Source organism: Balaenoptera musculus, chromosome 5 (genome assembly GCF_009873245.2).
Source record: "Balaenoptera musculus isolate JJ_BM4_2016_0621 chromosome 5, mBalMus1.pri.v3, whole genome shotgun sequence".
NCBI classification, from domain to species: domain Eukaryota; kingdom Metazoa; phylum Chordata; class Mammalia; order Artiodactyla; family Balaenopteridae; genus Balaenoptera; species Balaenoptera musculus.
The window spans coordinates 29,628,314-29,644,110 of NC_045789.1; the positions used below are offsets into that span (position 1 = coordinate 29,628,314).

Sequence of the window (15,797 nt, forward strand, 5' to 3'; positions counted from 1 at the left end):
CTCTCATTCCCTGATGACGTCAGCTTTTAGCATATGGAAGGGAAAGTGTTGGCTGTATAAAACTACGTTTTACAAAAATCCCAGCTGTGTGTTACTTTTTTTTTTTTTAATTGAAGTATAGTTGATTTACAGTGTTGTTAGTTTCAAGTGTACAGCAAAGTGATTCAGCTATACATATATATGTATATATCTATTCTTTTTCAGATTCTTTTCCATTATAGGTTATTATAAGATTTTGAGTAGAGTTCCCTGTGCTATACAGTAGGTCCTTGTAGTTTATCTATTTTATACATAGTAGTGTGAATATGTTAATCCCAAACTCCTAATTTATCCCCTCCCCGCCCCTCTCCCCTTTGGTAACCATAAGTCCATCTACTACATCTGTGAGTCTATTTCTACTTTGTAAATAAGTTCACATGTATTATTTTTTTAGATTCCACGTATAAGCAATATCACATGGTATTTGTCTTTCTCTGTCTGACTTCTGTGTGTTACTTTTTATGCTATGCGTATTTATGTATTGAAAGAAATATACCGAAATGTTGAAACCAAATCTTAGAGTTAACTATCTGTGCACTATAATGGTAGAGATAATTTTGGTCAACTTTTTGGTATTTTACTATAGTAAAAAATGACAAAAACCATTTTATAATCAGAAAAAAGGTAAAAGTTATTTAAAAGTGAAAATAACCTATTTTCCCCCAACTGGTTTCACCTTTTCTGTTGTAAAAATGGTTAGACCTTTTTTTGAGAGAGATTCAGTCTTTTTCCATTTTCCATAATCTAGAGTAATTAATGGACAGCAAAAAAGAGCAAGATGGTTTTTAAAAAATAGACTTTCCAGAAGAATGTAAATTACATCAAAGTTAAAGGATATTAAAAAAAACTAATTTAAAATTTTTGTGATCTCTATCCCCAAAGGAGACTAGAATAGAATTCTTCCCAGGAAGAAGTAGAATCCTAAGAAATTTTAGGGATTCCGAAGGAGTCCCTAGAAGATACTAAGAATGGTTAAGAATAATTTAAGGATATGCACAGATATTTTTGTTACAGTTTTGTGAGCACAGTAGAACACTAAACTGATAAACTATGTTACCAAAAAAAAAAAAGAGATTGGAAGTGACTGTGTAAAAATATGAATGTGATTGTTACTGAGAGATGAGTTTCTGGTCACTTTTTAATCTTGTTTATACCTCCTCTTTTTGCCTCCAGGCAGGGCTGTTTGTGCTGTCCCCTCTCTCTGTTTTATAATGTTGTGAATTAGCTTTTATAATCCAAAGAAAAAAAAAATTAAAAATGTATTTTCTCTTTCATTCAGATATAAAATAATAAAATTTTAGTTTGATATTGAAGATTCTCTTTTTTCCTTTGTTAGGGAATAATTGTCACTTTTCAGTGACTTAATTGCAATTAAAATAATAATAATAATGCCACTTACATTTATTTTGTTACCATGTGTGAGGTGTTACCTATGTGCTTTTCTTTGGATTGTACACATTCAGTCTTCAAAGGTGTCCTATGATGTAGATATTTTTATTCCTACTTCACAGATGAGGACAATGAGGAAAAAGAACTTGCTGAAGTCATACTGCTTTAAGGCCAGGGCAGCATTGGAACTTGGGCAGGCTCATTCCAGGGCCCAAGGCGGTTGGTTTCAGATTTAGTGTTGGTGTAGAAATGGGTTCACTCATGGTGTCTCTGGGGTCAGTAAATATAGGAGCTGGGGAACATCCTGACATGGCCATTTGGCTTCCCTGGACCTTAACAATTTCTGGGTAACATGGGAGTCCCGTTAATGTTAAGATCTCAGATTTAGGTACCGATGGTAAACCTCAGCTCGCGTCTACCTCTCAACAGTTCTAACCTGCGTTCCCCTCACTCCCATGGAAGGTGTCCTTCGGGTGTTTAGACTTGATCACCTGTTGACCTGGCATCCACTGCACTCCATTCCTTACTCTGTCACCTTTGCCCTTCAGAAATACCAGCACCTTTGAAACACATGCCACTCATTCTACCTCACCTGCTATATCTCAGTATTGCTGTACTTTACTACTTTCTTGGCCATTTCTCTCATGAGGGTATAGGGCACTTGAGATGATTTGAGGATTGCAGTGAGGGGTGTGTGTTAGCACGCTACCCCTTCTTTTCTGTTTTATTATTTTGGGAGGTTACTAAAGCAGGCTGCAGGGGGCCCACCCCTGATGTTTTACAGCTGCTTCGTGAAACCCTCTTCATATTTTTAATTATCCTTTTGCTCCCTGAATGAGATCATGGGGCCAGGATGGGAAAACTTAAATGAAAAATGGCAGTCTGTACTTGGAATTAGCCTTTGCCATCTGCCTGTAAAGCTTTATTTCTGGGTAGAACTTAGTGTGAACAGGGCCTCCTCTCCCCCGTCTTTCTTTCCTCCTTAAATATGGGTGTGAACCTGTGCTAATAAGCCTGACCTGCCAGTTTTGTGAAGTACTCAGATGTGTCTGAATTCCAGCTTAGTTTCCACATTGAATCCTCCTCCCCCCAATAGGTGATGTAATGAAATATTTAATTTATAGGACTTAAGACTCATTGGTTTGGAAATTTGTTTATTTATCAAAGCATGCAAGGAAAGGAAATACAGCAATGGTGTTTTGTAAGCATTGGAGAACGCTAGGCTATCTCATAGGTTATTGTGAGGATTAAAGCACCGTAAACTGCTCTCAGTCATGTCATTCACAGTGTAAACACTCTCATGTGACCTATTGTAACACTTAAGGTCTAACATTATTATTATTTGATGATATCTTCCTATTCAACCAGAAATTAGAATTGGAAATTGCTAGGTTCCAGCCACTCTATTATTTGGGCTCAAATTTTGAGAAATGTAATTTTCACCCTCATTTGTAATTTGCCTAAAATGATACATTAAAAAATTTAGCTAAACCTTCCTTTCCCTTCCCAGTGCAGAGTCACATCTGAGGAAGGAGTGAGGGCAGGGTGTACCGCATGGAGGGGTCTGTGGCAGTGAAAGTGGGGGTGGGAAGGTGCAGAGGCAGCATGTACAGAGGAGGTGGCTGGCATATTTGGGAGATTGGTTACGTTGAGCAGATACGTTAATTGAGCAAATAAGTAAATCTGTTGAGAATAATGGGAGCCAGGTTTTTTACTGTCTGAAAAGAAATGTGCAGAATTGGAAAGGGGTGGGCTAGAAAGAAACCTGAAGTACTGGATTGGAATTAAGTGTAATGGTATGAACTCATGGATTTTAAAATTGCTAGATACAGAAGTTGTGATATGTATATGTCCATATAAATGTGTATATATATATAAATGTATTCACACACATATATACATACATACGTGCATTTTCTCAGTCTGTCTTCCAGGAAGACCTAGAAGCAATAGCACCCCGTTAGCTGTGAGCACACTGTCCCTAGATCTTGGTTTCTAAATACTACATATGACCCAGCAATCCCACTACTGGGCATATACCCTGAGAAAACCATAATTCAGAAAGACACATACACCCCAATGTTCATTGCAGCACTATTTACAATAGCCAGGACATGGAAACAAATGTCCATCGACAGATGAATGGATAAAGAAGATGTGGTACATGTTTACAATGGAATATTACTCAGCCATAAAAAGAAATGAAATTGGGTCGTTATGTAGAGATGTGGATGGACCTAGAGTCTCATACAGAGTGAAGTAAGTCAGAAAGAGAAAAACAAATGTCGTATATTAACGCATATATGTGGACTCTAGAAAAATGGTACAGATGAACCTATTTGCAGGGTAGGAATAGAAACACAGACATAGAGAACAGATGAGATGAATTGGGAGATTGGGATTGACATAAATACACTACCAGGTATAAAATAGATAGCTAGTGGGCACCTGCTGTATAGCACAGGGAGCTCAGCCCGGTACCCTATGATGACCTAGATGGGTGGGATGGGGGGTGGGAGGGAGGTCCAAGAGGGAGGGGATATAGGTATACATAGAGCTGATTCACTTCACTGTACAGCAGAAACTAACACAACATTGTAAAGCAATTATACTCCAGTAAAAAAAAAATACTACCCTCCACTATAAGGAACAATGACTCCTTTGGAGAAATGGCTGATTCTAGGACTCGGACAGAGAAAGTATAAGGTAAACCTGGGATACCTTTTTGGACCAGAGGGTAAGGGGTTACTCAGAGAATTAAGGGGGTATGTCAAGAGAAACAGGAGCCAGCTAGAAGGGGCCTCTGCGGGTCAAATCTAGGACAATTTGAGCATTAACTTAAATAATGAGAATTTGGGATACAACTCATTAAGTTGTGTGTGTGTGTGTGTGCGCGCGCGTGTGTGTGTGCGTGCACACGCGTGCATGCATGCACTAGCATCTATACATATATGACACGCACATATGTGTGTGTATGTATGCATAAATATTAGATACACAGAGATAGAAAGAAGTGAGGGTTGGGGAGAATCTCAGTAAAGTGAGAAAGAAGATGAATACAATTAGGGTATAATCAGTATTAAGATGGGGACAAGAAATCCCAGAGACTGAGAAACAGGAAGGCAGGAGAGGGAGCAAGCCATTCATAAATGAGCCCCACCCTCTGTGCAGCCCTGTACATTCTTACAGTACATAAACAAATTAAAAAAAAAAAAAAGCTCTCAGCTTGTGTTTAAAATAAGCCTCTGCAGTTAAGTTTCCCCTTTACAGTGTACATTTATCAGACTCTCCATCCCCCTAAAAAATGTACTATTCTATCATTTTTCTGCATTTAGAACTCTTGGTAACCCCTTTCATTGTAGGGAGGAGAGAGGAGGAATTTCAATAATAATTTTTCATCTTGGCTCTTCCACAGTTTTACATCAGCAGTTTTTCGGTATTAATACAATTATTTTTGAGTGTAGATGGAAGAAATGTCCAGAAACTTGGTGGTGCTGACTCGTCAGGTTTGCCTGGGTATTTTCATCACTTCACCTTGCATGTCCATTTTCAGTCTAGCCATTTGACAGAGATATTGACATCCCAAGTCTCCTGGGCTTCAGAAATGTGATTTGTCTTTTTAGGTATCAAAGACATTATTTGTAAGTGAGATTCCCCCCTACTTCCTTCTTCTATGAAGAAACATCATTTTCAAGTGCAATTGCCGTGACCTGGAAAAAATGACACTGATATTTATTAGTTTGCAAAGAAGAATTAAGTTTTTCAGATTCTGAATTCTTAGACATATTGCTGATATAATAGTAATGAGTCAGATTGATTGTTGCAAAGGAAAGACTTCCCAGATAGATATTTTACGGTCTATTTCTTTTAAATCTAAGATTTAGTAATATTGTGAGACCTGCAGGCAGGAATTCTTATGTTGAATAATAGAATTATTCTTGATGTTAGAAAGCTTCAAAAGTAAATAACCTCTAGTAACCTTGGTTTCTATATCTCTGTTAACTACTTAACCACTGATTTTTTTTCTTTGCACAATAATCTCAACAAAGAGACACATGGGAAAGGATGGGTATATTTTGAGAAATTTATACAAAAACACTACAAATTTAATTATAGTTATCCAGAGACTTAAAAACGTACATGAAGAAGCTCCTGTGGGAACTTAAAACTTGTATGTGTTTTTTAAATCCTTTTCAGACACGGAATCGTTTTGAAGGAACAAGGTCAGAAGTGGAAGAGCTTATGAACAAGATTAGACAGAATCCCAAGGACCACAAACGAGCAAGTCAGTTCACAGCGGAAGGCTACCTGTATGTACAGGAAAAAAGTAAGAGGCTCTCCAACAGTGATGAATAACTAATTAAAAATTATCTTAAAACTCTCACTGTAATTACTCTGATACTTTTGGAGTAATTATTCCTACCACTTTCTTGCTCTCTCCTATCCTGGAAGGCATACGTTGGATTTTTTTTGGGAAAACACTTTCCTGCTCTAAGGAGGGGACGGTGAGATTAGGAACTCTGTGAGCACCCTGCTTTCCGGCCACACCCCCCGAATTCTGTGCCACACTTTGTTAAAACTTGCTTGCAAGGGAGCCAGGATTTGGTGACAGACTGAAAGCGAGGTGGGATAGTACCTTTTTCCTCATTTCCTCTCATCCCCATCTTTATCTCACTCACACACACAGACACACAGACACACACACACATTCATATACGTATGCAACCCTCGCCCCATAACCCTGTTCCTCCGTGTTAAAGTCAAGAAGGACATATTTCTCTGCTTCTTTCACATCATTTCTTTGCACATTTATTTGAGATCGTTTTTTGTTCTTGTTGAAATTATCAGGGCAATTGCATATGGCTACAAAAAAATACTCCTAGATGACATGCTAACTTGTCTCACTGAATTTTCAGCCTTGTTGCCGTCTTAGTTGTTATGCAGTGTGTAGAGTATCCTTATTTTGAAATTAAGGCACCCCAAGGCGATTTCAGACTTCTGACAGTTTGGTTTTATTTTAACGAAGCTCCTAAAGTTTACCTCTTCAACTGTAGAGCTTGATTGCTAGTCAGTAGGAGGAGGACTATGTGAAAATGTTTCCGTATTTCCTGTTTCTCTCCCTTCCCGCCTTTGACTGTAGTCGGGGTGCTTTAGAATTTTTGTTTGTTAAGTGGCTGATTTACAGGATTTTCAAACTGACCAATTTCATAGCAGAGAGACTCATGGAACAGCCATGTGATATGGGTGTTCATGTTATATGCAGTCGCAGAATAGGGGTTCTTTTTCCATTTGCCCTTATTTAATGTGGGCTTAGTCTTCATGGCTCATGATGAACAGTTACTGGCACAGCAGAACTCTAAATTTTTCTAATTTTTTAATCTTTTTTCAAAAAAAACTGAGAGGTAATTTAGTTTTACATATTTTGGTTGAACAGTAAAAGCATGCCGTTTCTAAAGGTGCTCTTAGGAACAATAGCACAACAGCTATTGAAGTGTGTATAGAGTGAATGTTTTATTTTTTAAAAATTTTATTGAAGTATAGTTGATTTACAGTGTTGTGTTAATTTCTGCTGTATAGCAAAGTGTCAGTTATACATATATATGTTCTTTTTCATATTCTTTTCCATTGTGGTTTATCACAGGATATTGAATATAGTTGCCTGTGCTGTACTGTAGGACCTTGTTTATCCGTCCTATATTTACTAGTTTGCATCTGTTAATCCCAAGCTCCCAATCCTTCCCTCCGCCTTTAATTTTTTTTATTGTCTTAATCTCAGTTTGTTTATTTAATTTGAACTAAAAATACAGGGTAGAGACATGAGAAGGATAGAAGTTTTGTATTATATGTCCAAAGCGAAAAATCAGGAAATTTTGATTTTTAGATTCATGACTGTTGCTTAACTTACTGGCTTTGAGAGAAATGGGGCTGAAATTGGACTGAAAAGACAACAAAAACAGTAGTGACAGAATTCTTCACTTGTTAGCTGTATGCCAGCCACTGTGCTAAACTCTTTATCCAACTTGTTTCATTTAATCCATTAAAAACCCCTATGAAGTGTACAGTGCTGTTGTCACCCCATTTGCCAATGAGAACATGGAAACACTGAGGAGTAAACAGTGTCTCCTGGATCATACACCTCCTCAATGCTGGAATTGTCCTAGGCTGGAGTCCATGTTGCACCCTGTCCTGCAGTATTGCCTGAAGCTTGGATGGTGTGAAAAACCATCACTAATCTCTCTGCTCAGAGCTGGTTGAGTAGCGTCGGGTGGTGTCAGGAGGGGATGGCAGCTTAATCAGTGAAGGACCTTGATATTTGGGGCCAAAGACTCTGAGGTTTGGCTTTGCCATTTCTCAGGCATTTGGTCTAAGCCTAAGACTGTTTAGATTAAAAAGACAGTAGGACTTCCCTGGCGGTCCAGTGGTTAAGACTCTGTGCTTCCAATGCAGGGGGCACGGGTTCGATCTCTGGTCCGGGAACGAAGATATCCCACATGCTGCAAAAAAGCTTAGCTTTACCATTGTTAGTAAGGGCAGCTATTCACAAGGTGCTTTAGTGGATTTAAAGCACTAGATGGATTTATAGACTAAATGCTTTTCTGCATTGTGATTCTACAGTTCTGTCATTTTTTAGAGGCCAGAATTGAATCCAAAAACATCACATATATTCAGGGGAATTCTTGAAACCCTCATGAACTCTTCATACGTAGACACAAACAAGAAGCATAGTTTACAATTAAGAGATTTTCAGGTATGAGATAACAGTCTAGCAAATTATTTGAAAACTATGTCTTTAAATTACTTCCGTGTTGCTGAAAACTCTTAGGACTGTCTCTACGAGCCTTCTTATTTCCCCTTGTTTTTCCCTTGTCTGAGACCAGCTGTGTTGCTGATTTGTTTCCTTGAGCTGTGTTAGTTGCTGCTTCTTGGGTTTTTCCTCTTCAGGATTGTGTTTGGAACTCTGCATATCTGTTTCTTTATGAGGAAAAAACGTAAAGTCCTATTTCTTTTCTTTTTTTTTCTTTTTTAATTTAATTTTTATTTTAGTTCTTAAATTTTTATTGGAGTAGAGTTGATTTACAATGTTGTGGTAGTTTCAGGTTACTTTTTATTTTATATTGAAGCAGAGTTGATTAACAATGTTGTGTTAGTTTCAGGTGTACAGCAAAGTGATTCAGTTATACATATATATGTATCTGTTCTTTCTCAAATTCTTTTCCCTTTTAGGTTATTACAGAATATTGAATAGAGTTCCCTGTGCGATACAGTAGGTTCTTGTTGATTTAAAGTTATGTCTCTTGTTGAAGGGCCTCCTCCGTTTGGTTCCAGCTGGGTCAAACACTACTGCATGTATCGGAAAGCGGCCAAGAAGTTCAACATCATTCCGTTCGAGCACAGATCTGGGGGGAAACTAGTAAGTCTTTGCTTTTATTTATTTATTTATTTTTAAAAATATTTATTTATTAATTAATTATTTATTTTGGCTGCAACAGGTCTTAGTTGCAGCACGCAGGATCTTCAGTTGCGGCATGTGGGCTTCTTAGTTGTGGCATGCATGTGAGATCTAGTTCCCTGACCGGGGATCGAACCTGGGCCCCCTGCATTGGCAGCACAGAGTCGTACCCACTGGACCACGAGGGAAGTCCCAAGGCTTTGCTTTTTTTTTTTTTTAATAAATTTATTTATTTATTTATTTATTTTTGGCTGTGTTGGGTCTTCGTTTCTGTGCGAGGGCTTTCTCCAGTTGTGTCAAGCGGGGGCCACTCCTCATCGCGGTGCGCGGGCCTCCCACCGTCGCGGCCTCTCCCGTTGCGGAGCACAGGCTCCAGACGCGCAGGCTCAGCAATTGTGGCTCACGGGCCTAGTTGCTCCGCGGCATGTGGGATCTTCCCAGACCAGGGCTCGAACCCGTGTCCCCTGCATTGGCAGGCGGACTCCCAACCACTGCGCCACCAGGGAAGCCCCCAAGGCTTTGCTTTTATACTTCATATTCTCTGTGAGGTGGTCTTTGAGGGTATCTTTTTAATGTTGTTTATATTCACTCATGATAAATACTTTCATTTTGTTTTTTAGAATGAAAATCTTTCTTTTTTTTTTTTTTTTTTTTTTTAATAAAATAGGCCAGAAATCAATTCCTGTGTTTTCTGAATTGTTGGCATGGGTTTTTATGGTCAGATTTTTTTTTTTTATTTAAAGAGAAGAGTAGAATCATTTCGTGTCCCTGTTATTGGAAGATCCAGTCAACACCTACAGCAGATTTTCATGACTCAGTGGTTTGTCTGCTCAGGATTTACATGGGAGGCCTGATGTGCACACGTAGATTCATATAAATGAAAAGATTATATAGAGTAGATGATCTGTAAAGAAGTTTACCGTTTTTCACTTACACTTTAATGTTCTCACTTAGACACTCCCCATTTAGCTTACTCCTCCCACAGAAGTAAAAAGCAAAGGAACTCATGATAGCTAGAAAAGAGCGAGAAGCCCTTAGGAGCTGGCTGGGTAGTAAAGGTGATCTTTGTTTTAAAACGGAAGCTGCAGCTCATAGCAACAATAGCAGTCAAAACAAAGCTCCTCCCACTAGTACTGAACATACCTGGTAATGCATTTTCAGGTTAGTTCATTGCTTGCTGGGTGGATGGGCATAATTTTTCTTATGTGAATACAGAATTAACCCAAGTTCACTTGTATTTACACATACTTTGCATCTTCCTGAAAAATATTTAAAGCCGCTTATAATACAAACGCATTTTTGTGATATTGAAATAGACATGGAAAATCAAGTCCATGGCAAAGAGGAGGAAGTGAGGATGTCACCCTTGGAGGGTGATGGGTTAAGACTGAGCATGAGGGTCTTTGTTGTTGTTGTGTGGTGGTAGTGTTGTTTTAAAGATCGCAGTAATTTATGTTTGTCAAATGTAATGTGTCAGACGCATAGAAAGCAAAATTTGTTGTTAAGTGAAGCATCAAATATAATAAAAGAGCAAATTCCATGAATGAACAGCAGCAGTGCACAATTCATTCACCAAATGCCCGTGCTTATTTCACATTTCAGAGGGCCACTGATACGATCAGAAGTTGTAGTAAAAGGATAAATATGGGTTAACTTCAGCATCTCTGTACATTTCAGTTATAAACTGAGCATGAGGTTGGAGTGTGAGTTTCCTGTCAAGTCCCAAGACATGTCTGCTTAGTGGTGTCTTTCTGTTTTAGCTACCAAATAATAAAAAATACATTTAAAAACATGATGACTCTGATATTTTGAATAATTTTATATTCGAATGCTTGTTTAATATTAGAGACCCCCATGTTCCAGAAAATATTAAAATATTCTAGAAATGTTTACTCAGACTCCTTACAGTTTCTTACTGGGAACCTGCTTCTGCGTTGCTTCTGTTTCCTGTTTTCTACCTCTTTTTAATGCTCTTAAAAAGCATGGTGAGGATGGTTTAGGTAGGTAAGTGGTACCATGTTTAAACGAAAACTCAGGAAAGATAAATTCAGGGTGATTGACTTTAGGAAACAGCAAAACCATGTAGTTGGAGTGGTTCCAGCTTTAGATGATCACAATGGCTGATCCAGGGTCCTTAGTGTACTTTTAGGTAGATTCCTGTGGAACTGAAGTTTTTATAGGTCAGAAATGGTTACATATGGACTGTTTTATATGGTATAATGTAATGTGACATACAAACACATTATCCTTCTTTTAACAAGGGGACAGTAAGAGAATAACAAATATAGACATGTGGAAACCGTATTGTTAATCCACCTTTTAAAATTAGCACTCATAAGGTCTGGTTTAATTTTACTGTAATCAAAGCAGGATCTAGAAAACCTTAAGAAAAGGACAGTGACAAAAAAGAATTGGAAAAAGAATAGATACATGTATATGGATAACTGAATCACTTTGCTGTACACCTGAAACTAACACAATGTTGTTAATCAACTATACTTCAATATAGAATAAAAAGTTAAAAAAAAATGGCTACGACTCTAAATAAACTGGTTCGAAAGAGAATAAGATAGAGGAAGCTAAAATCTGAACCTTGCCTCCCCCTCCCCCCATCAAATATAGGGTGTTTAATTCTGTATATGTTTATACTGTAGTTTTTGAGAATGTTTAAAATAATTCTTTGCAGGGGGATGGAGAGGTGTTCTTTTTGAAAGAATGTACCAGAAGACATACTGACTCCATCGACAGAAGGTTTTGTTTTGATGTAGAAGCTGCTGACCGGTAAGTTATTGGCATTATTGGACTTTATGAAAAGAGTCATTTAAAAAAATGATTTAAAAAAATAGAAGTTAATTGCAACTGAGATGTCTATGGCCTGGAAGAGTGGTATCTTGTTATCTTTCCAGGCTCTGTATTCACTGTGGGCTGTTTCGTCTTGGTTCACTATGTTTAGCTGTGCAGTGATAGCTTAGTCTTGGCTGAAGTTTGGCATCATTTTAACTAGTGTTGTCACTTAAAAAATGACCTTGGAGCATTTCACTGTTGATCTAAGCCTTCTATGTATATACTCTGTATGTGGTGGAGGGTCATAGGCAAACTGTTTATTCAAAGACTAGTTCTCATTTTTTCTTGTGGTATGACTTTTAGTTATTTAGTTAGAAAAGAATCTTTGCTGGAGAGAAGGAAGTAAAAAAAAATAAAAAGAAAAACAAAGCTTGTTTGTCAATATTACTACTTGTCTGGCATTTATTTCTGTGTCGTGTAGCACTAAGGAAAATCATGGTACTCGTAGAATACTTCCTTTTTTAATGGCTGACACTATGGAGGTTCCTTGCCAGCCCTGGTTTTGGTAACAATGGTCTTTAGATAACGCTGTTTCATACTTGTATAATAAAAGTTTACAATATGAGATTTTTTAAACACAAGTTCATTTTAGGTCAGGACCCAGGAATACAAAAATAATTAATGCTCCTCTTCCCTCAGATGATATAACTGAGTCTGTGGTGTTAGTGCAGAGGGGGAAGATCTGTGCTTTACTTTCCAATAAATGAATTGAAGACCAGGTACATAAAAATGTGCTCTTATGAACCATGATAAATATGGCCCTACAACGAAAAGGACAGATGGTTTAATATGCATTTTGCCAAGACTGGAAAAAAATGAAAGGGAACGTCATTGTGAAAGAGGTTAAATTTCAAGCCAGTGAGGACTGGTTCAAAAACTTTAAGAAGAGATTCGGGCTGTGTAATACAACTTGAGCATAAAAATGTGTGCATACACCCATTGTAAGCATTTATTGAGTTTTCTCTAAGTGCCAGTGTTCTGAATTCTTCTGTGCTTTATCTCAGTTCACCCTCAGCCCAGCTCTATCAGGTAGACATGATCCTTCTCATTTTATGGTGAGAAACTGGGGCCTAGAGAGCTTAAGTGATTCCCCTAAGGTCACGTAGCTAGTAAGTGGAAGAGCTGAGATTTGAACTCTTGCATCTGCCTCTAGAACCCAAGCTCTTAACCACTGTGCTGCAGGCATCAGAGTATAACCATGTAAGTGTGTTGTCTCCTAAATAATTGACAGAGGCGAGTCAGCAATGATGTCTACTAGAAAATGTGTTAAAGGAGATTCATCTGCTTTGTCTCGAAAGGATAATTCTAGTACTTCCATATATTAACACAATTCGTATTATTTTTGTCCAGCCCTATATTTTCTCTAAGACCTTGATCATGCCAAGTGCTCTTCTTCAATCGGGATCTTTATTACGATTATAACTACTTTCCATCCCTCGTAAAGGTTGATGAGGGGTTACTATGGAGTTATTTTCCTCATGATATCATCTTGTAAGGAGACTCTCAGAACTGGGGGAGACCTTAGAGATGATCTAGTCTAGTGGTTTTCAAACTACTTTATAGGGATGCCTTCTTTTCAAATAAAACCTTTACATTTATGCATATGTGAAACAGAAAAAAAAGAGAGTTCCCTTATTAAAGTGGGGTAGGGGGCCTGGATCCTTACGCCCTCAGCTTCATCCTTCTTGCAGAAATCTCTAATTTATTTCCATTGATGCTCAGAGCTGCTCTCTGGGAACTGGGTATAGAGTGACCACTAATCTAGTCTAAGTGATTCAAGAAAGGCATACAGGGGATCTGACGTCTAAATTGATAACTGAAGGTTTATTTGGAGTCAGCTGGGATTGAGACACATTCCAGGCAGAGTGATTAGTATAATATATGTAAAGTCCTGGAGACAAGAGAGAGCGTGGTCCCCTTGAGGTCCTCCCGGGGGACACCCAGCATCGCTGGAGCAGAGAGCCAGGGAGGATGGGAGAGGAGGCTTGAGAAGGGGTGCAAAGGCCTGACCTTGAGGCTTTTGAGCTTAACCTATTAAATGGTTTTAAGCAGGGCACTGAGTGATAGAGTTATAGTTTTCAAAACTCACTCTGGCAGAGTAGAGAAAGTTTAGAAATGGCAGGAGTGGTTGGAAGGGTTATGGATTGGTGTGGTGGAGCAGGAATGGAGCCCAGCGCACCTGTTTGAGGGAGACTTTTAGAGACAAATTTAGAGGGAAATTGGACGTTAGAGTGTAGGGTGAAGGAGGAGAAGGAAAACACAGGAGGCATAAGGATGGAGGAAGATGATGAATTCAGTTGTGGTCCTGTTGAGTTAGGTTGCTGTGGGCCATTCAGTAATACACCCAGCAGGAAATTGGGTACAGCACTTGGCAGCTTCAGTGGCATTGGACTTGGTGTTTACCGTCTACCTCCTGCAGCTCTCCCGTCCTTTGACTGTCTCCACAGTGAACCAGGCTGGTCCTCCCCCAATTTGGGGACCTGCCCATTTTCAGCCATTGCTTCTTAAGCGTTATTTCCCATTGTTGTCTTGTTTGTGTTTCGCCGTCCATTCACGTGGTTTCACCCTCAGAGCGTCTCTCTACAATCTGTATTTTTCTTACCTTTTTCCGTGTTTGGAACTACTTTTAGAATCTTCCTTATATGGTGTGTCTCCAGTTCTCTTCCTTTTATACTTTTCTTAGTCATTTCAGTATCATTTCAGATGATTCATGTAGGACTTTGCTTCTTTCTCCTTCAGCTCCTCTCCTTCAGTCACCTGTTCTTCACCTTCCCTCAGCCATTCCCTCTGTGCTCTCTCCTTAGATCTTGTCATTACGAGGACAGGCACCCCCTCTGTCATCTCAGTTGCAAGGCTTTCTCCTTCTGACACCACCTTCTATTCTTCACTGCTTACTCTTTTCTAGTAAGTATCCTTAGCTTACAATCAACTGATCCTACTGTTCTCAGCCCCTCACACCCTCACTTCTTTCCTTGCCAAGTGTGAATTTCAGTCATTCATTAAAGTCACTCTTTTCAGTACTTGTCTGCACAGCTCCAACTTAAGTAAGATTCGCCTCTGCCTCCTCTCTTTCTAGAGAAATGTATTCAACCATGTTCACTGGGTTCACTTCCGATTCCTGACCACTGGCTTCAAATCCCATTAATCCCAACCACAAATCATGTTCCACTGTCTTAGTTCCTTCATTCTCCTAGTTGACGGATATTTCATATTTTCCTCCTTCTCTAAGCCTCTGGCACTGCCTCCCTTTCCTGATGAAATAGAGGTAATTCGAAGAGCTCATCCACTGCCATGGATACCCGCTCCATCATCAGTGCCCAGTACCCTGTCCGTACCCACCCTGCTGTCCCCGTCGCCGTGGGTACTGTCTGTATTCCTGACTGAGGCCAGCCTCTCTGTCCAGCTGTTTCCATTCCCTCTTCACCTCCCCCCTCTCCTGGTTTAGGATGTCACTCAAGCACTTCTTCCTTTCTTTCTTTTTGACACCAGCTTTGCCCTTTCTACTAGATGAATCCCATCAGTGTACAAAACTGATTCTTTTTTTTTTAAATTTTATAGCTACTTTTATTTTTATTTATTTATTTATTTTTGGCTGTGCTGGGTCTTCGGTTCGTGCGAGGGCTTTCTCTAGTTGCGGCAAGTGGGGGCCACTCTTCATCGCGGTGCGGGGACCGCTCTTCATCGCGGTGCGCGGGCCTTTCACTATCGCGACCCCTCCCGTTGCGGGGCACAGGCTCCAGACGCGCAGGCTCAGTAGTTGTGGCTCACGGGCCCAGCTGCTCCGTGGCATGTGGGATCTTCCCAGACCAGGGCTCGAACCCGTGTCCCCTGCATTAGCAGGCAGATTCTCAACCACTGCGCCACCAGGGAAGCCCCCAAAACTGATTCTTAATTTCATCCATCTTTTAAAAAAAACACCACCACTATCACCAGTGAAAAAACCCTGCCTTGACCAGTCTTCTCTTTTGTCTGCTGCCCATTCTTCTTTTCCCATAAACAGTAGAAATTCTTCCTTTTTTTTTTTTCTCGCTGCATTGGGTCTTCGTTGCTGCACGTGGGCTTTCTGTAGTTGCAG

At 39.4% G+C, this 15,797-nt stretch overlaps 1 protein-coding gene across 2 annotated transcripts in view; it reads left to right on the plus strand.

The window, feature by feature from the left end:
- Positions 1–15,797, plus strand: part of ARHGAP10 (Rho GTPase activating protein 10) — a 327,424-nt gene that overhangs the window by 128,475 nt on the left and 183,152 nt on the right. For both annotated transcript variants that reach the window (XM_036853059.1, XM_036853057.1), the window contains exons 8-10: positions 5,626–5,755; positions 8,733–8,839; positions 11,565–11,659. In XM_036853059.1, coding sequence (XP_036708954.1) covers positions 5,626–5,755; positions 8,733–8,839; positions 11,565–11,659 — 332 coding nt within the window. The remainder of the gene's footprint in view (positions 1–5,625; positions 5,756–8,732; positions 8,840–11,564; positions 11,660–15,797) is intronic.